At 40.3% G+C, this 25,143-nt stretch overlaps 1 protein-coding gene across 1 annotated transcript in view; it reads left to right on the top strand.

The window, feature by feature from the left end:
* The window catches only part of gucy1a2 (guanylate cyclase 1, soluble, alpha 2), a 50,596-nt gene extending 29,130 nt beyond the window's left edge, over positions 1 to 21,466 (top strand). The window contains exons 6-9 of the mRNA XM_014992984.2: positions 683 to 955; positions 5,321 to 5,464; positions 12,274 to 12,428; positions 15,409 to 21,466. Coding sequence (XP_014848470.1) covers positions 683 to 955; positions 5,321 to 5,464; positions 12,274 to 12,428; positions 15,409 to 15,628 — 792 coding nt within the window. The 3' untranslated portion in view covers positions 15,629 to 21,466. The remainder of the gene's footprint in view (positions 1 to 682; positions 956 to 5,320; positions 5,465 to 12,273; positions 12,429 to 15,408) is intronic.
* The last annotated feature ends 3,677 nt before the right edge of the window (positions 21,467 to 25,143 follow it).

Raw genomic sequence — 25,143 nt, 5'->3', positions numbered from 1 at the left:
GTATTATCATAACTTATAAATGTTATTACTTATAATAAAATTATTGGCTTCAAAACAAAGAGTGATTTAGGATGATTGGATCCTTCTTTGTAACACTGGTTCTGTTTAAGCAGGGCCATTTGTCATCCAATATTCATTGAATTCTCAGCATTAGGAGTTAAAATTATTCAAATCACACAACAGCTTTTTGGAGTCTGCACATTAATCACCTCTTTAAGACGAGATCTGGTCTCTTGACTTTAATTCTAAGAAATAAGCAGCAGATTGCAACTTGTAACTGGGATGACAGTGTGATGCTTCATTCTTCACTAATGGTTACAGAGTAAATTCACTTCATAAACTAAACTGATATTCATCGGCCATGTTAACTGTAACAAATGTGGCTTCAAAGCTTCTTGTAACAACTCAGTGGATGCTCACTGCATCAGTCTCAGCCTCTGCAGCAACCCCGCCTCCCTTCCCCAGGCTGTAGCTATAAATAACTATTGTATTTTGCCTGCTTGAACAGTACTATAGCATTAGATCTTCAGAAAAGTTAGAAACAAGCAGATAAACTCAGCTAAAAATAAACCCCGCACAAACATATGAGCGCACTGCAGCAGATTTCATTTGGCTTGAAATCTTGTCATCTGCTGCTTCATCGGCGCAACAAGTCTCCTGACCTCACTCTCTCGTTTCTCAGGCCACTTTAGAGAGGACACACCAGGCTCTGGAGGAAGAAAAACGAAGGACCGTGGATCTCCTGTATTCCATATTTCCGGGCGATGTGGCGCAGAAGCTGTGGCAGGGCCAGCCTGTGCCAGCGCGTAAATTCGATGATGTCACCATGCTGTTCTCGGACATCGTGGGTTTCACGGCCGTGTGTGCCCACTGCACACCCATGCAGGTTATCTCAATGTTGAACGAGCTTTACACACGCTTCGACTACCAGTGTGGCATTCTGGATGTTTACAAGGTCAGTGAATGGGACACACATGCATCTTTTTCATGTTCTTGGTTGCTTCACTTTAATAATGCTCTCCTTGGTCGACCTGTCAGTTTAGTTCGGCGTCCAGGTCTTGGTATGTTTCCAGTTACCCATTTCTGAATGATGAACTGAGATATTTAAAGCTTGGTATGTTGTTTTACGCCAGACAGAGCTCTGAAATTGTTTGTTCATTGATGTTCTCCAACTAACTCTTAAAGCCTTCACAGAACAGCTTTGTTTGTATAGAGATTAAAATTACAAACAAGTCTACTTTAAAATCATTCGAGTTCTGCAGGGAAATTGTTAAATTTATTTAGGAGTATCAGAGTAGGGTGGACAAAATACTTTTTTAAGCACTGTGTGAGTGTGTGTGTGTTGGAAACGTGAATAATAGCTGTCGTGAGGTGGTGTGGTTGCGGTGAGGAGAGACGCTGAGACCCAGGTTATAGTGAAGATGATGAATATATTTAATAATGATGTTGCTCAAAAACAGTCCAAGGCAGGCAGCACGGCAGGAACAAGCACGCAGCTAATAGCCGGTAGCAACTGACTAACAGGAACATACGGGAGCTAGCACTAACCAGGACTTATCAGTTCTACTGGCGAGTGCCGACAACGTACAATAGACAAACTTAGACAAGGACCCGACGAGGAACACAGACAACAGGTGGGTTTAAATACACACGGGGTAATTAAGGGAATGAGACACACCTGGGGAGCAATCAACGGGGAGGACAGGACAGAGACTCACAGGAACACAGGACTGAACACAGAGAAACTCAAAAATAAACACACAGAAACACGGAACCTAACAGTACCCCCCCCTCAAGGGCGGATACCAGACGCCCAACAAAAAACAGAAAAGTCCAAAAACACAACAACCCAACAGGGTGGGCGGAGGGGCGACGGAAGGAGGGCAAGAGTCCAACAAAAAACAACCCAACGGGGTGGGCGGAGGGGCGACGGAAGGGGCCAGAGTCCAGAAACAAAAAACTACCCATCAGAGTGGGGGGAGAACCAGGAGGCTAATCCGGCGGACGTTGCCGGCGCAGAAAGCGAGGAGACGGGTCCGGCGGTCTCTTCCGCCGGCGCAGGAAGCGAGGAGACGGGTCCGGCGGTCTCCTCCGCCGGCGCAGGAAGCGAGGAGACGGGTCCGGCGGTCTCCTCCGCCGGCGCAGGAAGCGAGGAGACGGGTCCGGCGGTCTCCTCCGCCGGCGCAGGAAGCGAGGAGACGGGTCCGGCGGTCTCCTCCGCCGGCGCAGGAAGCGAGGAGACGGGTCCGGCGGTCTCCTCCGCCGGCGCAGGAAGCGAGGAGACGGGTCCGGCGGTCTCCTCCGCCGGCGCAGAAACCGGAGTCCCGGAGGCGGGTCCGGCGGGCGGCGTCTCCGGCGCAGAAAGCCGAGTCCCGGAGGCGGGTCCGGCGGGCGGCGTCTCCGGCGCAGAAAGCCGAGTCCCGGAGGCGGGTCCGGCGGGCGGCGTCTCCGACGCAGAAAGCCGAGTCCCGGAGGCGGGTCCGCCGGGCCGGCAGGAAGGCCGGCTGGAAACTCGGGCGGAGCAGACTCTGGAAACTCGGGCGGAGCAGACTCTGGAAACTCGGGCGGAGCAGACTCTGGAAACTCGGGCGGAGCAGACTCTGGAAACTCGGGCGGAGCAGACTCTGGAAACTCGGGCGGAGCAGACTCTGGAAACTCGGGCGGAGCAGACTCTGGAAACTCGGGCGGAGCAGACTCTGGAAACTCGGGCGGAGCAGACTCTGGAAACTCGGGCGGAGCAGACTCTGGAAGCTCGGGCGGAGCAGACTCTGGAAGCTCGGGGGGCTGCGCTCCGGCAGCAGACTCGGGAAGCTCGGGGGGCTGCGCTCCGGCAGCAGACTCGGGAAGCTCGGGGGGCTGCGCTCCGGCAGCAGACTCGGGAAGCTCGGGGGGCTGCGCTCCGGCAGCAGACTCGGGAAGCTCGGGGGGCTGCGCTCCGGCAGCAGACTCGGGGAGCTCGGGGGGCTGCGCTCCGGCAGCGGACTCGGGGAGCTCGGGCGGCTGCGCTCTGGCAGCGGGCTCGGGGAGCTCTGGCTGGGGGAAAAGCTGCGCTCCGGCAGCGGGCTCGGGGAGCTCTGGCTCGGGGGAAAGCTGCGCTCCGGCAGCGGGCTCGGGGAGCTCTGGCTCGGGGGAAAGCTGCGCTCCAGCAGCGGACTCGGGAGCGGGCCACGCCACTAACCGTGCCGCCTGACGTCCCGGGGACAACCTGGCTCCTTGAAACCCCATCACCATGGGGACTGTTGTGGATGGAGACGGGCAGACGGAGGTGGCGGCTGGAGACGGGCAGACGGAGGTGGCGGCTGGAGACGGGCAGACGGAGGTGGCGGCTGGAGACGGGCAGACGGAGGTGGCGGCTGGAGAGAAGACTGGAACTGGTTGAGGTGGCTTGAACGGTGTGGTGAATACTTTTTTCTGCAGAAATTCTTCATAGAGTTCTTGAACAATGTCCAGCATGAACGGGTCGGCGTGAAACATGTTGCGTAGATGATGGAAATCCTCCTCATGCTCTATGTTATGAATGTCCGGGGATTTGAGGAATGGGTATACGGGTGGAGCTGTGGTGGTGGTTGCTGGGTCCATGATGAAAGCGTTCCTCACCGGTTCTTGGTCGGGTCCTTCTGTCGTGAGGTGGTGTGGTTGCGGTGAGGAGAGACGCTGAGACCCAGGTTATAGTGAAGATGATGAATATATTTAATAATGATGTTGCTCAAAAACAGTCCAAGGCAGGCAGCACGGCAGGAACAAGCACGCAGCTAATAGCCGGTAGCAACTGACTAACAGGAACATACGGGAGCTAGCACTAACCAGGACTTATCAGTTCTACTGGCGAGTGCCGACAACGTACAATAGACAAACTTAGACAAGGACCCGACGAGGAACACAGACAACAGGTGGGTTTAAATACACACGGGGTAATTAAGGGAATGAGACACACCTGGGGAGCAATCAACGGGGAGGACAGGACAGAGACTCACAGGAACACAGGACTGAACACAGAGAAACTCAAAAATAAACACACAGAAACACGGAACCTAACAATAGCCGCCAGTCTATGACAGCTTACCAAAGATTCTGACACCTTCCTGACATCTTCTTATGGCTCTCCTACAAAAATGGGCTTCTCTTGTAATAGTTGTCAAATGTGTGACACAGCAGATAGCAGAGACGGGAAGAGAAAACGCTGAGATGGAGGGAGACAGTGGCTGTGATTAGGATGGGTTTTGAGAGTTGCGATGGAGGAGTTGGTTTGTGTGTCAAGCAGAAAGCAGGAACAGGAGGACACCAGAGGAGAGTGAATCACCCATATGTCGCCATTGTCATGGTTACTGTCGAAATGATTTAGCCTGTGGCAGGCTTTAATGAGAGCAGTTTGTATTTCCAGATTTTTTTTTTTTTTTTGGTGTCTGCTCTAAATCTATTTTTTTACAGTCTGTCATCGGTATTGAGTTCTAGCTGCATACAATAAATCCATGAAGCTCGATTTTATTTTTAGTTTTAAAATATTGTAATAGATGGTAGGAACATGTACAGGTGTCTGGAATCGGCCCTTCTCCACAATCTTCCTCAGGGTCCGGTCACCTCTTCTCGTTGTGCAGCGTTTTCTGCCACACTTTTTCCTTCCTACTGACTTCCCACTGAGGTGCCTTGATATAACACTCTGCAAACAGCCGATTCGTTCAGAAATTTCTTTCTGTTTCTCACCCTCTTGCTTGAGGATGTCAGTGATGGCCTTCTGGACAGCAGTCGGGTCAGCAGTCTGACCCATGATTGCGGTTTTGAGTAATGAACCAGGCTGGGAGTTTTTAAAGGCCTCAGGAATCTTTTTCAGGTGTTTAGAGTTACTTTGTTGATTCAGATGATTATTTTTATTGCTCGTTCAGAGAACCTTTTCATAATATTCTAATTTTTTGAGACAAGGATTTTGGGTTTTCATGAGCTGTTTGCCAAAATCATCAAAATTAAAACAATAAAAGACCTGAAATATTTCAGTTGGTGTGCAATGAATCTAAAATATATGACAATTTAATTTTTATCATGACATTATGGAAAATAATGAACTTTATCACAATATTCTAATTTTATGACCAGCACCTGTATCTTTTCCTGCTGCTATGTGAGGCTCATGTATGCTAGGAGTGTGACATACTTAGTGAATGAAATAAAAAAAAAATGTAATAAAATGTTTTTCTAATAGTTTACTTTAAAAAAAGTTTGCATCTCTGTTACAACTTTTTCAAGTCATTATGCTTTGATCAAAATCCACAAACGTGACAAAGAAGATGTAACGATTGCTCATGCTCCTCCTCCTCCTCCCATACAGATTGAGACAATAGGTGATGCCTACTGTGTGGCCGGTGGACTTCATAAGAAGGTCGAAAGCCATGCAAAACCAATTGCACTCATGGCTCTAAAAATGATAGAGCTTTCTGAGGAGGTACTAACGCCTGATGGGAAGCCTATCAAGGTGAGTTTAATTTTATTTTTCCTTTACCATGCAGGTGCATTGAGTTGTTAAATAGCTGAACTAGATGAGACATTGTTTCAACCTGCAGTTTAAATGATTGTCCATAATCATTTGAGCCATCTAGTACTTTGAGAATATGAAAGGTTTATGTATGATAATGTGTTTGCTTGGTTTGTTTAAGGATGACAACATTATTTAATTTTTGGGGGTTGATGTTCTGAGGAACAACATGAATCTTTAGTTCCTTTAGTAATTTTCCAGCTCAGGGTCAATACTACAGTATTCTGAATTATTGTACAATCAAGTGAAACTGATATTTACTTTGGGATGGCTCAAAATTACAATACAACACATTAAGCAGAATATTACGGAAACAACAACATAGGAAGGAATACCTGAAAAACAATCGATGGTGAGATATGGACAACTAAGAGATGAATGTAAATAAATGAATAAATAAACAGACAATGAAATATACTGCAATGAGAAAGACCCATTTGTCTTATCAATGAGCCAAGTGTAAAACACTCTTTCTGTCTCTCTTTAACTGAATTATATACACAATCACCAAAACCATTAAGATCGTCCACCCATTTTTAAATGGGATCCTTTCTGCTCTGACAAGACAAACGTGGTTTCCTGGGTCAGTCGGTGCTGGTATGTCCACAATAGGTCCTTTTATGGAGTTTCTTCTATATCAGATTACCATAAGGATGTTTAAGAACTTATGTGAGCACTTCAGAAAGAGTTTGCGTTTTTGAATCCTCCCTGAACATATTTGGGAAGCTCCCTGTCTTTCCTGTTGAGAGGAAGGCTGTTTTTCCAAAGTGGAACAAAGTCCAAATACAGGATGAGATTGGTCTCTAATTTTCATTTCACTTCACCAATTGGTAGGAAGAAGTTCTGACTGATTCATACTTGTTTGTATGTTTGCAGTTGTCTAATGTGTGATGCAGTTGGATAGAGTTTTAATTTAGTAGAGACTGTAAAATATTCTTTGTTTCTAGGCTCAATTTTTTTTTATAGTTTGTTTTTGGTCAGATCTATGCTGATCTGGGGACACTCAGGTTTTTTGTTTTCGTCAGGCAAAAGGAAAAACATATTTTATTCTCCTTAAAAGAGAGCATCATATTACTTTAGCTGTCAATCATGATGAATAATCTATGATAGTTTTGTTTTGGGGTTGCCTTGTTACTAGACTAGATTGCATGAAGCTTCCTCAATGTAATAATTTAGAACAAAACATTTTTTTTAGCTTCTGCCCAGCAAACAACCATAAAAGATCCTCTGAAAGACTTTCTATTAGAAATTTAGTGTCAACTCGATTCGAAGCTAAAGCACCACGTTATAGTTCTGAAGCACTGATCACATAATCAGAGTGCGCCTTCATTTATTCTCAAGTTATTGTTGATATAACTGCATATTTTTCCATTTGTGTGGCGCGACAAAAGGAGAACTGCTCTGCAGAAAACGACACCTGTTTTATTTACTGAGGAAATGAAACAGCACAGTGAGAGGAATTTATCATGTTAGCTTAGGTGAACATAAAAGAAACACAAAATGATTTATTAATGCTTCTCCTCAGTTCGGTTCCCCTGAAGGTCATATGAAACTTGAAAGGAGCCTGAGAAGCTCAGCAGGCTCCCATGCAGCCTTATATAACCAAGATATATAAGTAATTAGTCCTGTGATCATTGGGATATCAGCTTATTTGTCAACGTCTCTATTGTTATGGAGTTTGTTTTGTTGTTTTTGGTCATCATGTAAGACACTGACTTTTATTAACAGTCAGCTGATAAAAAACTTAAATGCAAGAAAAACAAAGTTAATCTCTCACTTTGTAAAAGTTGCTCAAGTGATGCTTCAGGACTACATGAAGATAGTTAAAAATCAGAAAATTGTGGCTTATATACGTATCCAAGCCACCTTACCGTATTAGATTCTTGGGTCCACCTATGCATAACTTAATCTTAGCTGCACTATAAAGGCCTCAGAAATTTCTTAGAGGAAATTAGTGAGCAAACAGCAGCAGGAAGACCAAAAAACAACCAGTGGTAGAGTTGAGAAGAAGCCAAAAGCATACAACTCAGTAGAAGAAGGTACTCTGGTCAAATGAGACAAAATCTGAATTTTATGTGGTCTTGGTGCAGAGTGAAACATGGTGGTGGCATCAAACTTTGGGGATACCCTTCTGCTGCAGTAATAGGAAACCTCTTCAGAGCTTGTGTGAAGATGTATGGAGCTAAATTCTGGGTACTCATTCTGTCCAGTTATGCAAATGACTTGAGAAAGAGACTAATTTACAGCCAAATTTACAATGGAATGGCCTATTTTCTGGTGAAAAATTAAAATAAGAAGCGATACTTGAGAAATTCTGTTTGCAGGTACTCTTCATCCAGTCAAACAAAACCTGAGGTATTGTGAAAAGATATTGGTCTTGATTTGCCCATTATGCTTTGTTAGTGAAGCCCAATAAAGTACTTTGAAGGTTGTGTATGTAACATGATAAAATGTGATTCAGTTTTGACTTTCTGAACATGTTTACAAGGTACATAAAGTATAAAAAAGAGTTCAGATGTTCACCTTTGTCCAATCTTTGTTCAGTTGATTAATTTTGCCACTTGTTCAAGAAAATGCAGATATTTGGCTCCTAAAACCATTTATTTATGTCTTTTTTCCCACAGAAACTATATAGCATAGTTAGGGACCAAACAACTGAGTGTGAAAGAAGGTGAGACAAGGGAGCTGCTGAAAAAACAGACAGGACACTTTTATGTGTACCGCTGTGGTCCTAACATGGTCCATTTGTCTCAAAATAGAAAGCCCTTGCCAAGCGTTTCTGGCCTGCTCTTTTTCTCTTACATTTGCTCTCTCTCTCTCTCGCTCTCTCTCTCTCTGGTTCTACCTCTCCATCTTCTTCTCCTCCTAAAAGGTGCTCCTTTATCTTCTGTATCTCACTCCCTCAATTTCCTTCACACATTTTCCCTGGGTTTTGTCCTTGTTCTGCCTTCCTAGGATTTTTGTTTTGCCATTTTTTTCCCCATCCTACTCATTTTGTGCTGGCATAGAGCGGAGATATACAGATACTCAACACTTCAGGATGATAAATGCTGTTCAGCGAGTACTCTCAGCCCAGCCAATGTTTCACTGTTATGCAAACTAGCATGAGAGATGTGAGAGAGAATGGAGAGAAAATGCTTTGTGAGACACAAATGGACACAGAGTGATTCAAGGACACTGAAATATATTGAGGTGTGAAATGTCAAGGGGAAAACATGGGTAGTAATCAGACACTGTATGTTGCTTCCACTATGTTATTATTATAATAAAGTATGAGACGTTATTTATTTATTGTTTGTCTGGATGAGTGCATGGATGAGTGGCTTTAAGAGAGCAAAAACAGAGTCAAACATTTTTCTTTTCCTCTAGATGTGGGGAGGAAATTTAATGCCTACAAGAGTTCATGAGCAAACTCTTGTAAAAGTATCTACCAGACATCTGCAGTATCTGCTGCAGTTTGCATTCAGAAAGGATCAAAGGCTGATCATGCTGACCGAAAGTAGCTGTTTTTTTTTTTTTTGTTTTTTTTTCTGTCATAGTGCAGTTCCAACAACTGCAGCCTTTCTGTATGCAGCAAAAGGTTTTGATTGTGCAGTGCAAAGTCTAATTTCTTCACCCCATTAACGAAGCACCATTCGACATGCTCGTGTAACAACGTGAAGAACACCGTAAGGGACCAGCACATAAAACACATTTACAATTGCTAATACATAACGCTTTACAAGAACGTCCCGAACATCCAGACAAAGATACATTTTGTAGATGCTGTCATTTGAGTTGGTCCAACAGAGAGTTTCCAGTGTTTACAAAGCTGTCAGGGTTGCATGCCGTCCATGCTGCAGAGAGGACACATCTGCACCTCCTCCATGAAAACATGTCATAACAAGTGGATATCGGTGCAGTGAAGCACTGCGTCTTGCAAGAAACTTTTTTAAAGGACATGGTTGCAGAGTTAAGGCCATATTTTTTTTATTTTTTTATTTTTTTTTTATTTAAAGATACATTTTTATGTGACAAAGCGATTAACAGATTGTTTATGCCATAACAACACGTTTTATGTTTGCACCACAGTTATCCCCTCCAGGAGCTAAATATAGATTTTACTGTGTGCACTTTACATTTACCACTATATCCAGTCTGTTATATCAGTAAGACATTGAATCACCTGTATCTGTTATATAATAAACAGTGTCATGATTTTATCCAAAGGTTTAAAGGTAATATAATATAATTTTATTGATTACTTTTTTATTCTTTATAACCTTATAGAGAATCAATTAATATTTACAAACCACAGAGAATAATTAATCTTCAACCGCTTCTTTTGTCTGAATGAAGAAAAAGTCAAACATCTGATTAGTTAACCTGCACAAAATCTCTGCTGCAGACCAATAACCATTTCCATGGCAGTGTTTGCCCTACTGAGTGACTGAGTCACCAGTCATGTGGATAGTTAAAATATTATTATAAAGGATTAAATAATATACAGAATTTATTATTTAATTTAATACATGCAACTCCAGTTTTAACAAAATATTAATATTCATAAATATGAATGTTTGGATTTTTTTTAAATGATTGAATTATGGCACTTGTGGCTTTCCATACCTGGTGCGGTGTAAATTGTTAATATCTTAGGCTTCTGCTTGATTGACATGTATAGATTTGGGCTCCAAATGCCATGGACCAAACCTTCCCTTGACAGCAGACATACAGCAGAATCTTCATCTGATTGGTGGTTTGCTTTGTTTCATTTTTTAAAAATTGAAAATGAATTTACACACTTGACATTTTTTTCAATCTGCTGTCTGCACTTCAGTTTGTTCTTGCTGATTTGTCACTCTATATCTCTTTGTTCTTCTGTGGACTAGGTGTTTCAAAAGTCAGAAACAAATCTTTTTCCAATTTTTTGTTTGTTACCCTTCTGTGTTAAGCTAACTATGTTTACTGCAGCGTATGTTTGATTAATGTTAGTTTCACCTAAGCATAAACCCATGGTGTTCATGTTCTTTTTTTTTCAACTTTTTCCCCTATTTTCTTTCCTGCTTTTCAAACATAATGCAAACATGTTGATCATTCAAGTTGTTTGATGAATCACTGTTCTGTGTTTGGTTCTGTGATGTAAATGTTATCTTTGCTGCATATATACTTTTGTAGCATGTATACTTTTGTACCATGCAAGGCTTACTGGTTAAGCAATGATCAGAGGCACAAACAAAAGCATCATTGAATATAATGCTATAACTTATTTCTGAGCCACCTTAAGGACTTAAATCACACTCATTTTTTCCCCAAGTTCTTTTAATTTATTATGTATTTTTCTTCTGTTGGCTTTTAAATAGCCAGTTAACACTGCTGCAGAACATTACCACCTCAAAGTTGGAGTGAAAGCTGTAGACACCAGACTCGAAATTTGAGGTGCAGCTTTCCAGTCTGAATATAAGCATGTGAGCTGGCACATGTGGATGCAGAGAAGCATGCCTTTCAGTCTATCTCTGTATCTATTATCTGTTTGTCAGCATGGCCAGAGGCTATGGTGTGATTGGCTATCTGTGCCGCTGCGGCATTTGCTCTTCGACTTCAATGAGGGCCATGTGCAATGGATGCTGACTCATGGCAAAACAGAGGGGAAGAGTGTACGGCTATTACTGTTTGTATTTTAAGGCTCAGAAATGAAGAGAACAGTGGGCGCAGATGCAGATTTGTTTGTGTGCGTGTATGTACATGTGTCTGTCTGAGTGGTTGTCTGTTGTAAAGACAGGCGAGTATACAGCCTGTCTGTATGCGGTTTAGCCACAAAAATAGGTCACGTTGGAGCACCTGCCATCCTCGTTCTCCCTCGCTGTCTGTTTCATTTTCTTTATCTCTCCCCCTGAACCGTCAAGGTTCAACCATCTAATTATAGGTTCATTTTGCCTTTCTCTCCATGGCCTTTGCGTTTGCCTGCGCTATCTCACTACAACCCTCAGCTGTTGTTGCCATGACTCCATCGCAGTGTGCTGGAATGCATGTTGAGATTAATTGTTAACAATCTACTGGGTTCCTCTGGGTTTGGTGTGTGATGTGCAGTATGCAATCTTTACCTAATTGTTCCAAATCAATAATTGATCAAGTGGCCCTGATTTGGAAGGATGGCCTTCACACTGCCTGCAGTTATGTATAGATCCACACTAGATTACAAAATGAGCACCGTAAACCTGTTACCAGGGGGAGAGGGAATTGATATTTTTCCCTCTCACTCTCATGCTATTTTAAATCCCGTTGCTGCAGGGTGTGCATGAGATTAGATAACATCCAAGCTATTATGGAGTTATGATCTCTTTGCTACAATGTCCATTACTCGTTCCAAAGCATACACAGTACTTCTAGCCCCAAAACAAGAAAGCTTTTGTACTGTATAGTAATTAATTCCATCAGTTCAGCTCAGCTTGGAAAACTAATTTGCGAGCGTGCTCTGCAGTGCCTGATGTCATGTCACTCCAGAGGCCAGGTTGGGTTGAATTCAGGCACAAATTAAATGAGTTTGCCCATATTCTCTGCTGCAGACATGACACACTGAGGCTCAGTTTCTATTTTCGATATCTGTCTAATTTCATTTCTCCGAGCTGAACATGAGATCTCCTGTAAGATTGGCCTTCTTATCTCAACCCAAGGACAATATTCTGCTAGAAGGAACTTCAACAGAAGTGTCATGACCTGTCATGGGTCTAATCGCTCTTCCCTACTGTCTTTCTCCTTTCCTCTCTTAGTTAAGAATAGGCATCCACACAGGTTCGGTCCTGGCAGGCGTGGTTGGGGTTAAAATGCCGCGATATTGCCTGTTTGGGAACAACGTCACTCTAGCCAGCAAGTTTGAATCAGGAAGCCATCCAAGGTGCATCAATGTTAGTCCGACGACCTACCAGTAAGTACCAGCTTATACAAATGCATGTTTTTAATAAAGCAAAGTAAGTCCTTTGTTTGTAGTTCATAGAGATTTAAAGGTAAATTATAAAGAAACATTTTTGATCACATCTGTTACAAGGTGCTTGCCATTTTTAAGCACTTGGTAGGGATGAGTGAAAAAAAAAATCCAGTGTTATAATCTCATTATTTGAAAAAAAAAACACAAAGCTGACTAACCTTTACTATGATTACATTTATTCAGTACGGAATCATTTCAAAAGTTAAGAAATAAATACCTTTTTTTTTTTAAATACACTGATGTCACACCTTATGACATCCTACTCTTAATACTTTGTACCACACACTTTTTTTTGTTTTTTTTTTACCAACTACTCTTCTACTATAACGCGTTCATACCAATGGGTCGTACAGAGTGGGACCTCTGACCGTTCCTCTGCACAATTTCTCTCTTTTGCAACCATTTTTCAGTTCATCCTAAAGGTTCTTGGTAGGACTTAATCAATTAAAATACCAGGATATTTCTTTAATTTCTCTTTGCTCCAATTTATTGTGCAATCAGTGATGATGCGGTGTTCATATTATAGGAAAATAGCCTTGAACTAATTATCACATCCATATGCAAATCTATTAGTAATCAAACTGATGTGTCTTTACATATATTTAGTTAAAATAAAAAGTAATAAACAAGAACAATAAGGACTAACAAATCATTTATTCACACCTCTCCCACCGGAAACACAAGTTGCTCACTGTCTGGTTCACAGAAAGCAGGCAGTGTAAAAAGGGATGCTCTTCATCTTTCTCTCTTCGTCAGGAGCCTGGGCTCACTGAGGACCAGCCTGGGTTACTCAGAGGGAGTAGGTAACACGTTCTGCCAAATACAGGCTTTGATCTCTGGCCGAAAGTCGGGACAGAATAACAGCAGGTAGTAGGAAGGGGCTATTTTCTGGGCTCAGCTGCAGAATTGGTGTGAAAATACAGTTTCTCTTGAGTTTGCAGAGACAAATATCCTCTCAGCAGTGTTTTGGGACAGACGACTAGTTAACGTTGACGGAAACAAAACATTTTCTTTGGCGAGTCTCAACGGCCTCAGATTATCACTTGGTACTTGTGGATGGCATATCTGGCTTAGCTGGTAGTAAAGCTTCAGACACATATCTGTGTCTAGTGATGGGTAGACGAGGCGTCATGTATCGTTTCGAATCATAGCAAAACTGTGTCGATTCTGTGTCGATACTGTGTCACTCAATACTGACACCTACTGGGCATTAAAAATTCCTATAGGCAACGTAGTGATTTGATGAATATTATATATTGTATTATGTCATATCTTCAGTTAAATTTAAAATATATTTGATATACAGTCAATAAATAATGAGAACATGTGCCATAAAGTGAAAATGTAAGTGGATGTGTTTGGAAGGAGGATGCATGGACTGTTTTTCTTCCACAAATTTTTATTTAAAAAAAAGTTTTTACAACATTTTGAAATTTAGTCTGTTACGCTTTTTTGACAAAACGTCTCCTGCTGTAGAAAAAAATTAAGTAAATACTACATTTACAGCGAACCCTTGTTTTTCTTAGGGGTTGCGTTCTGAAAATAACCCGTGATAGGCGAAATCCGTGAAGTAGTTACCTTTATTTTTTACAGTTATTACACAGCATAAATAAATACTCTACATTGAAACCAAAGAACAAAACCTGTTTTCAGATCAGCGGATGTGCGTGTGTATCAATCGGGCCTTAATGTGATCCGGAGTCATCTCATTAAAGCGTCTTCTCCAACCTGCCCCGCGAGATTCACAACTGTATCTACGGCAGAGCGATGGATCTCATCAACGAGCCTCTGGTCGGGTTTTGAGCTAAACACAGTTTGGCACGTTAATGTCATTTCGAAACAGTTCCTGTGTCGGTCACGTGACTTGCTGAAACCAATACACCGACGCGGGTTTTGGTCTATGGGCTTGACACATGCACCGACGCATCAGTGTTGCCGGACCCATCACTATCTGTGTCCAATGAGCTGCTCGATTCAGTGGGGGACATAGAAAGATGTGGATCAGTGATATGCCCGGATGGTGGGTACTCAAATTAACATGTTAGTGACAGCCCTGACGAGCCTTTAAAAAAAGTGAAGATGTTTTCCCCAAAGGCCTCAGAAAACCTTCTAATCTCCTTATCCCTTTAAATCAACACTCTACCTTAAAACATCCAAAGTAGCTTTGCAGTAATGGTAAAAAAAAAAAAAAAAAGAAAAAGTCAAAATGATTAATACATACAACATCCATTTAACAGTGTGCCACAGTCTCTATTAGCAATTAAAGCTATTGTGAATCACAACATGATTCAAATTGTATAGATTTCTTAGCAAATAAAAGTCTGTGTGCAGGACAGAGAAACTGACTACGAGTTTATCAAAACTTCAGCGTCTCAAGCCTTGTTCTGACTTCTGTTATTTTTTCTTTAATCTGAGTGGGTGAAGAACTGAAAGAGATATGCACCCAAACTTTAGATCCAGCTTTAATCCTGGTGCATTCAGCATCAGAACCACAACAATAAAACATGAGATAAATCTTCGCCTTGGTCAGAGAAGGGCAGCATTCGTCTCTGCTCACATCTCGATTACTTGAATGGCAAGTTCTGTTGATTTTTCGATTCTCAATTAAATTCAAAAATACTTTATTAATCTCAAAGGTAAATTAAGTAGTTAATACAATTGGAGGAGTGGCTTTGAGAAAAAGTTTAGTTATATGTATTTAAGAGGGATTGATTAGGCTTTCAAATAATTTTGGCACTGGCCATTAGAAAAGATAACTCTTAATTTGGGATTTATTTTTCTTAACTTAATAGATGCTCTGAAATTCAAGGTTAGAAATGATCATATTTACTGTAATTATCATGATTATAAACAGTTAATGAATGTTATTATAGTCTGTTTTACACTACTTACAGCTGCTGATTCTGCTCTTTTATAACAGGTTGTTGAAAGATGACCGCTCCTTTTCGTTCATCCCCCGTTCTCGGCTAGAGCTCCCAGAGAATTTTCCCAAAGAGATCCCAGGGACGTGTTACTTCCTGGAGGCAGGGACTTCGCACAGCCACGCCTCGCTTACCAGCTCTCGCTCAGCTCCTCCGGCCTCTATGAGGAAGGTCTCCTACAGCATCGGGACAATGTTTCTAAGAGAAACCAGTTTGTAGAATCACACACAGATGTTTAAGATGTAAGCGACTGGATCTGAATCCCAGAAACATACAGGAAACCAGTCCCGCAGATCTGTGGTTATGCAAATGCACTATTGTAAAAAGTGGAATTTACACCTGATTGGTGAAATATGCTTTCATCATAGATGAAAGAGAACAACTGTCCCCGTCTCTTCCCTGAGCAGTGGAGATATTCTTCAAATGACTTGAGGGACAGCAGCTGCACTAGTCCTTTATCTATCCTCCAAGAGGTGGACTGATATAATCAAATTGTGGAAAAACCTTTGGACAAAGACTCTGTTCTAGCTGGATGCCTTGGCTGCAGGCCTGGTGTCTGGCTCTCTGCAGCGGTTCGCATTCAGACAACACCCAGACTCTCGTCCGCATTAAACAGAACTGAGCTAAAACTCACAGTGATCACACTCATGACCACTGTTGCCCTCATTGGCCATTTGCAAACGGAACAAAACCCCTTTTCACGTACAAGGTGGGTGCTGAAGAATGGATTTTGTATGACTCGCTGTCCATCATGTGCGACAGAGACCTGGAAAACGACACAGCTCTCCGTTTCCTTCGTGTTCATCTGTCTGTAAGTCATGTTATGCTTTACCAAACGTAAGAGCTGCTCCTCCAAACTGTTGACATGCGGCCAGCTGGCTGGGATTTGTCAAGGAAACAACAAGAGGACTTGCTTTGAAAAGGTAAACGCTGGAAGACGAATGCGAACTAGAGTCATACTAATCCAAACTTTTAGCCTTGATTGTTTTGGATCCTCAGCAAACTATAGCAGACAATGTTGTAATAATGGAGATAAACAGAATGCTAATAACACAGAAATGTAGATGTCTCACAGCAGCTACTCTTTGAGTTTTTTTTAAAATCTGTGATTCTTTGTTTTAGTGTATTTCATGCTTTAGCCTCTTTTTAATAAGATCACTTGTCAGCATTTACCAGCTTGTGCTTACTTGCATTCAACTAATCAGCATTTTTACCTACATGTAGCATCGTCCGAAACGCTTTGCTTTTAGGAGGGACCTGTCCAGATCGGCCTGCATCTTGCTTAGGTGACATCAATGCAAACAGGTATTTGTGTGCAGGCATGTCCCTTTTCATGTCTGCAGGAATAACAGATTGTTGTGTGTTTTAGTTTGTAGAGCTGACAGGAGGAATCGGACACGGTTCACAGTTCCTCAGTCCAGATATGAAAGAACGTCGAATCAAAGGTTTTACTGAACATACAGCCAATTTACAGATGTACTTTTTTTTTCTAACTGCAGTGTGCAATGAAAAAAAATCCTGCATTTGTTTTGCCCTGTGAAAATTTAACCAAGATACAGAAACCCAAAATGATTCATGCCTCTCACAGATTTAGATTTTTAATTTTTATGACCTCCAAGTCTTTCAAGTTGAAAGGTCACCTTGCCATCTTTCTAGTTTTTAGCTCCCTCCAGTGATTTTTTCCCCCATCAGATTCAACTCTGATGGGGGGAAAAATTTTGGTTAACACTTCAGTGTTAACCAAAATGTTACCACTACAGTCAGGAAAAGAAGTTGTTGGTAAAATTCAAAGATTACTTTGCACTTAAATCTGCAGAGCTATGAATACATTTTGGGAATAACTGAAAATAAAATTCAAGTCGACTTGTTTGCTGGCAAACTGAGTTCAACTTGCTGAGTGAATAACTCAGGCTGTCCTACACAGACCCAAACGTAATTATAAAAAATTGGCCATCATAAAGTGGAAATATTGGTTTTTGGATAGTTTGGCTTTGGAGTATTTTACTGGTGACTTTACAGATTTGTGTTGTATTTTAAATTAACGTTTACGTAATTGCTATTTTTCACGACCTGTGAAATTCAGCCCAGACGTTACGAATTGAAAAGTTGGTTGAAGAGGAAGAATTTTTCATTTCAATAAGACGTACTCAAACATTCCCATCACAGCTGTGTTTAATACACCACTTATTCATAACAAGTTCAGAAATGACAGTGGTCACATAGGTTTAAATAAGGCATTCCTGTGTGCCTACTTACTTCATAGTTTAAAATAAACTTGAGGGTTTTTTTTTCTCTGAAAATCATTTCTATAACCATAATTCTTCATACATGCTTTGAAAGAAAACAATAAACTTGCAAAATTATGTAGCAGGACTTAAAATAACAAACTAAATGTGCCAGTTTGTTTCAAAGATGCCACCAGCACAGGTTAGACATGATTTCTAAGTAACAGTGTGGTTTCTGTGTGTCATTCTGAAAGATCGTTGGCTAATTGTAGGAGTCTGAAACACATGCCATATGAAAAATCACTTACTGTATGTTGGATGCAAAAAAAACAACAACAAAAAAAACAATGTTAATATGCTCCTTTTTCACAAGTAATGTAAAGAAAAGTGACACCAGCTTAAAAAATGCAATATTTTTTATTGGAAGAGAAGAAATAATGAATAACAAAACCGTCTGCTTTTAAGATACCCGAGCGGTGAATTATGTCATTGTCAGTGATACATACATAACTTAATACATAGAGATGGTTAAAAAAAAACATACTATTAATAAAACTAAACAGAAAATAGAGCAAGTGAAAGTAGATTTAAAAAAATATAGACTTGTTCACGTTTTCTAGTGTGAGATTTACTTTTCAGTTTTGGGTCATAGCATCTCATCAGTGGTTTATCCGCAGCGGTCGGCTTATTGTATTCTAATTCTTTTTCATCAGATGAGTTTGAAAATACAGATGTTATCCAGGGATCAACACGTTAACGCAGCTTTGCATAAGGAGGATTTGGACTCTGAAGGGACATTGTTGTGAGTAAATGTGACCATGCAGCCATTTTTTGTAAAACATGGTGAAATGGGGGAATTGTTAGCTTTAAAACTAAAGACTTTCCATGGATTACATTTACAGCTGAAAACGTATATTTCCATATACTGTTTAAAAATATACAATATTTCTTTCTTCACTGTCTGGCATAAAATCAGACTAAACTTTTCCTTTATTGCATCAGTTACTGTTACTAAACTTACTACTATTTAATAAATACGAGAATAGTGAGAGAGAGAAGTAAATACAATTTTTATGAAAGTTAGCACAAACTAAAGTTGTTTCCAAATTAAACGACTTGGAAATCATTGATGATAACGGTACGGCTTTGTAAGATTCTGACAGATTATTTCATAAAATTTGAGTTAAATGAAGGCCACCTGTCGATGTATTTGTGGCTGCAACTCAAAAACACTGCTTCCTTGTGCAACATAATGCGCAAAATTGAAAGAAATTAGCCGAGATATGGGGAAGAGAACAACGGACCCTGGGCCGGTTCCTTCTCAAGTGGACTTTTCAGATTGCCACCATAAGGACGTCTAAACTCACAAGCCTAAAAAACATAGTCCACTCTGTGAAGTATATCGATGGCAGCATCATGCTGTTTCACAAAATAGATGACATCATGATGTGCAAATATGAAATCAATGGCTTTAGAGAAGTCATTGATTTCATATTCAGTGATCCATTTGCTTCGCAGCAAATGGATCTTCCGAGCAGACAATGACTCTACTCACACAGACAAATTAATTACTAAGTGGGCTGAGGAACATCACAAAGTCCTGATCTCAGTCCTATAAAACATCCGTGGTGCATTAGTGTCCAAGAAACTTGCCCTACAAATCTGTCTCTGTTACGCCGGTTCTGTCAGGAAAAATGGGTCAAATTAATCGGAGAAGTTTATGAAAGGAGACCCAAAACCTTTTGACCTTTTACTATGGAAAGATATGTTAACTTAAGTTTGAGGAATCTCTCTCTCTCTCCTATCATTCTAGTAATTTAATAAATAGAAATAACTTTAGTATTTTTAAAATATCTAAAAAATATATATTTTTTATTGATTTTTTTTTCCTATCCACAGTAACTCTAAGACATATCATCTATTATTCCTGTTCGTGCCAAATGATAAAGAACTAGTGGTTTAAGCTCATATTTGTCTACATGAGCAGTCTTTCAACTATATGAAGCAGAAAATACATCCTGCTTATAAAGAAATGCTACAGTATTTAAAAATGTTTTTCATACCAATTGTGTTATCCAAACTTTCTGTAAAAAAATATTCACATATCTATTTTTAAATTGCTTTGTATCATGAAATTACATTTAAGAAACTGACATACTGGAGGAAAAAGTGAGCACAGATCCAAAAATAAATAAATAAATAAAAATCTCGACATTAGATTTTGCAAGAAGAAAATTAGCTCAAACCTGTAGTGCCATTGTTCAGTGAGAAAATCTAATCTTAAGCAGCAAGTAATTGTGTCGTGTGCATTTCATTTTTCTTAGACAAGCTGCTGCTCAGCATCAGAGCTGGTAGATTGTTTTGTGTGAAGACGTTGGTCAAACTGAAAGAAAGTGAAACGTTATCAACATGCTTCTGTTTGATAGTGGCAAAGCATAAAGCTGCTGTGGAACAACAGTGCACGTTCAAGGTAACGACAGAGAAGCAGCACCCGCAGCATCCACGTGAAGCAATAATAATATGTATGCAGGGAGACAAATCAGTTTTCAGATAAATAAGGGTCAAGTCTTATAAGCAGTCCTATGTACATATGTTAACATACTATGAGTTGATATTACAGGTTAGTATTGCACACATGCAGTATTATATAACAGATACAACAACTCTTGTAGCTTGTATGTACTAAAGGTGTTGTTTTCACTGAGCTTCAGAGCTTAAACTCTTGTTCCCGGGCTAAATAAAGCGGATTACGCCAGCGTCACACCCACACAACTTGTGTCCAATTCTCCAGTTTCTTGTATAATATCAGACATCTAGGAAATCTTGTGACTCTAGCTGTTCTGACAAAGAGGTTTTGCAGGTGCTGTTTCTCTGCAGAGTCATGGATTATTACACTGCAGTAAATTTTCACACAAGCCATTACAGTCAAGTGTAGGAGGGCCTCAGAGTCCAGTAACAAAAAAAAGGCAAATCGATAAGGATTTTATTTTACACCATCATTTTAGAAAGTCAAATAACTTACAATTCTGTTTGAGCCTTATTAAAATTAGTTCACACACAAAAAAAAAAAAATCCTGAAACCTGTTTCAGTTGTTTTACTTGCTTAGGTAGATCATTTATGTCGGTGTTTGAGCCATCTACTATTAAACTGACTGTCCCAAATCACACATAAGCATTCTGCACCCTCAATGATGTCTTTTCCTATGATTATAATGAATAAAATATTCTCTGTATTTTCATTTTCACTCTGTTATATTTCAAGCTGGTTTCTTTACTGATGTACTGATAGAATGTTTTTTTTTCTTTTTTGTCTACTTGATATGCATCATTTTCATTTATAGTAAGTTAGCTTTTTATTTTTTTGTTTATGTCTGAATGTTATAAAATACATCTATTTGCCATGATTAACTCTGTTCCCAGTGACTCACTTTAAAACAAGTCTGAGCTGATTAGAAACCGATATCAGTTTGATCAATGGTTGCCTGGTTCTTACAGCAAAAAGAAACATGACTCACACCTTTCTGAAATGTCTGAAATGTTCACATTCATACAGAGAGGGGGAAAAAAATCCAGCCCTGCTCCCTCTGATAAGTTTTCATTTTCTGGAAACGGTACGCTTAATCACAAATCTTCATATTCAGTGGGGGTTTTTTTTGTCCCCCCCCCCCCCCCCAAGGCACATCTGGACGTAAACTGTGTTTGACCCTGCTACTGGGATCAGGGGTCTGCTGTGTTTTAGGGTGCTTGATGACAGCTGTTGGTTTCTGACTGATGTTTAGGGCACATCTTCTGTCTTACATACTGTAAATAAAAAAGAAAAAAAGAAAGAAAAGGCCGAGTATCTTTACAATTACAAAAAAAAAAGCCTTGGACTCTTATTTTGAATGCATTTGCCACCACATTTTTGAGACACTCAGCAGTTATTGAACATATTGAATTTGCATACAAAGGCTTAAAAGTCGAACAAAGTTCTGATAAAAGTCTTAATGCTTCTTCTTAATGCAGCTCGGTCTTTAATTTATTCAAACCCTTCTCTGTATTTCTTCATCCCCCCGGCACGTCCTCCTCTCGTCCTCCTGTTGTCTCTTTACCCTCTCACGTCCTCCTCTCGTCCTCCTGTTGTCTCTTTACCCTCTCACGTCCTCCTCTCGTCCTCCTGTTGTCTCTTTACCCTCTCACGTCCTCCTCTCGTCCTCCTGTTGTCTCTTTACCCTCTCACGTCCTCCTCTCGTCCTCCTGTTGTCTCTTTACCCTCTCACGTCCTCCTCTCGTCCTCCTGTTGTCTCTTTACCCTCTCACGTCCTCCTCTCGTCCTCCTGTTGTCTCTTTACCCTCTCACGTCCTCCTCTCGTCCTCCTGTTGTCTCTTTACCCTCTCACGTCCTCCGTGCAGCCAGACAAACAAGCCATTACACTAACAGTCGCATGTTTTTGCATATTTCACATGTATCATTGTCACTGGACAACACTTGGGATTAACATCAAACAAGCAAACCTGCTGATGGAAATCAGACACAAACACAAGCGACAGGAGCGTCGGAGGGGACTTTTCTTTAATTTTACATACTGGACTCGTCTTACTAGCCAAATGAAGCTCTCCTGAGTTATGGGATGCCAGTGGTGTTGGCATTTCAGCAGTGGGTTCATAGGGGATGGACTCTTTTGTTAACTCATGAGGATATGTGCAAGGAAGCTGCTGAATGAGATCTCCTTTTCATAACTGTGAAGTAATATTCTCATGTTTTGTAATGTTGTGCAAATTGTATAGTACCTTACTCTTATTTTTTTGTATTTATTTATTTTACCTTTGTGTGAATCTGCACGCTTTCATTTTGCCTGGCACTTCTGCTCTACTCGAGTCCTAGACTCTGCTCTCTGAGGTTCACTGTAAAAGACGGGGCCTCTGGTGCTGCTCCTGTTGTCACTCGTGCTCGTGAGATTTCTTCCTTCAGGCCAGCCTCTGGTGTTCAGGGAGGGATTCTCTCTCCCACGATGTGCATCTTTACCTTTTGAGACTTAGACCTGCTTCCTGATTAGCTGTTAAGTCCACACAGGGTCATTACCTGTAGTTAGGTAACAAGAAATTAAGAACATAGAATTGTGTAAAAAAAAAAGAAAAAAGAAAACCATCCAAAAATGCAAAAAGAAGAAGAAAAAAAAACCATTAAATTCTTCAGGTCTTGAAAATTTAAAATCTTAATTTAATGATACAGAACACTTAGATGTGGTAAATAAATATGTTACTATTATTGGGGTTACAGAGTTAACAAAAAGTCTTAATTTTTCAGTTTTTTGTGAAGTTAACAAAATTTTACATAATTTTTTTTATCTCAGTTCCCAAACACTGATTAGAACTGATCTATTGGAAATTGTCTGATTTTAATCAGTGGTTAATTGATTCTAGTTTTTCTGAAGTTAGGATCTATTAATGGATCACTAATGGAAGCACCGATTTAACAAACAATGATTATTTCAGTCACAGAGAATATATGGATGCGTTAATAACAGAACAAGTAAAGCTCCCAAATGAAAAAAATATAGTTGAACAAGTGCTTGTCTTTGTCACACGTTGAAGCCATAGTTATTCTTGGTGAAGCTTTTGAACAGAACGGGCTTCTGCAAATCTGTTGTTACTGATATGAGGAGAAAAGTCTATGTGCGGCTCATTAGCAAAGAGCTAATCCAATAAAAAAGATACTTAGCTTCCCTTAACTGCTTAAGAGAACTGAGAGTCCCGTAAATTACTTCTGATTGATATTTATCCATAGATGATAAATGGAAGGAAGATGAATGATACAATTATTGAGCTTTGTCTTTTCTCCAACATGCATGTAAAAATTAAAGCGACACTCCAAGTATGTTTTTTTTTTATATGAGGGAATAACATTATAACATTATGCAAAAGTTATAAAATTCAATTTTACGAAATGTCCCACCTTTCCCCCCTTTAACTCTTGGACATTTTGGGGTATGTCCGCACTAAACCAGTCCACCAAACATAAATCTGTGTCTTGGTGTGTATTTCATTTCTGCGGTTCTCCCAAGTCTCTTCCTCTACTCCTCTCCAACCATCACTTACCGTGTCCTTTTAACTTTCCTGTATTTGTGTCAGTCCGCCCCCCCCCTCCCCCATTAAGAGCGCACAGTTTAAAATGATGATATAATGAATACATTTTCATTGGAAACTTTTGTGGAATTTGATCAATATGGAAAAGCAGGAAGGCACCAAGAGTTTGCTAGGAGATTCAGTGGCATAAAGAAAAATTCCCAGATTATTAAAAAAAAAAAAAAAACATGAAGAAAAACCTCACTCTATATCTTCCTGGCTGAAACATTTTCCACCAGGGTCAGTGGAGTGGAAAACAGATGAGCAGGATCAGGGATTAGTGTTGATCCATGCAAATTAAAAGATCACAGAGGCAGCCTCTCAAGGCCATGTGAACGCCATGCCCTTTGTGTCCATCTGGACGCTTCTGTATGGATGCATGCGTCTATCTGGGAGTTCTTCTGACCACCATTGAAACATTGCTGCCCATTATGTCTCAGGTCATGCTGCCATTTCCATGCATGTGCAATCAAAGAGATTTAATCTTCAGACATAGTGCGACGTTTATTTAACCTGTGAGGTAGCAGCATGCTTTAGCTCACAGGATATCTGTTATTAGTATATGTCATAGTTCAATAAAAGAGACGACGCTTTAACAAAGAATGACGGAGACGTTGCGGCAAACGCTACTGACCATAGTGTAACACGTATTTTAACCTCAGAGTAGTTATAGACTTTGTGTTGGTCATAGACTGCTAATTATAAGTTTCTTGACTACTCATATTAACCTTGAAATAGAAAATATAGTTAAACTGTTTCACTTAAATTATGTAGTAAGAATCATTTAAAGGAACACATAATAGTGTCACTGTTTGTTATAAAAACCACAACTATTTCTTATTGTGGATTTTTTTTCTACCTATTAAATAAATGTGCTGCAGTTAGAGGTTCAATTATCCCCAAAGTGGCTAAACACAAATGCCTGCCACACTTTTAGGATTTTTTTATTTGCAAATATTCTTGAATACTCTTTGTATTTTTGCTTCTATTTTACAATGATGTGCCACTTTGTGTTGGTCTGTTACATACAATCGTAAAATACAACGAAGCTTGTGGTTGCAAGATGACAATACGTGAAAAAGCTCAGGAGGGAGGAATACTTTTGCAAAGCAGTCTACGTTTGCAGCTCTCTCAAACACTTTTCATCTACCAAGTTGCAAAAACAAAAAGTACTTCTGCACATGTTCTCATATGTTAAACAAATCATCTTATATGAATGCCACATAAATCTCCACAGCTCACTTCGGATACTTGATGTCTACAAATGGGTGCTTTGATACAACTGATGAAGCACATAAAAGACTATGTCCTCTTTTAACACTCCAAAGACTGACTGCATCTAATTGTGTGTGTGTGTGTGTGCGTGTGTGTGTGTGATTTATCCCTTTGAAGTCTGTATAGGGA

The sequence above is a fragment of the Poecilia mexicana genome, unplaced genomic scaffold (genome assembly GCF_051168715.1).
Source record: "Poecilia mexicana isolate PSO_F unplaced genomic scaffold, ASM5116871v1 scaffold_13, whole genome shotgun sequence".
Classification (NCBI taxonomy): Eukaryota; Metazoa; Chordata; class Actinopteri; order Cyprinodontiformes; family Poeciliidae; genus Poecilia; species Poecilia mexicana.
The sequence above is the reverse complement of the archived record's forward strand: the minus strand, read 5'-3'. Positions and strand labels throughout refer to the sequence as shown.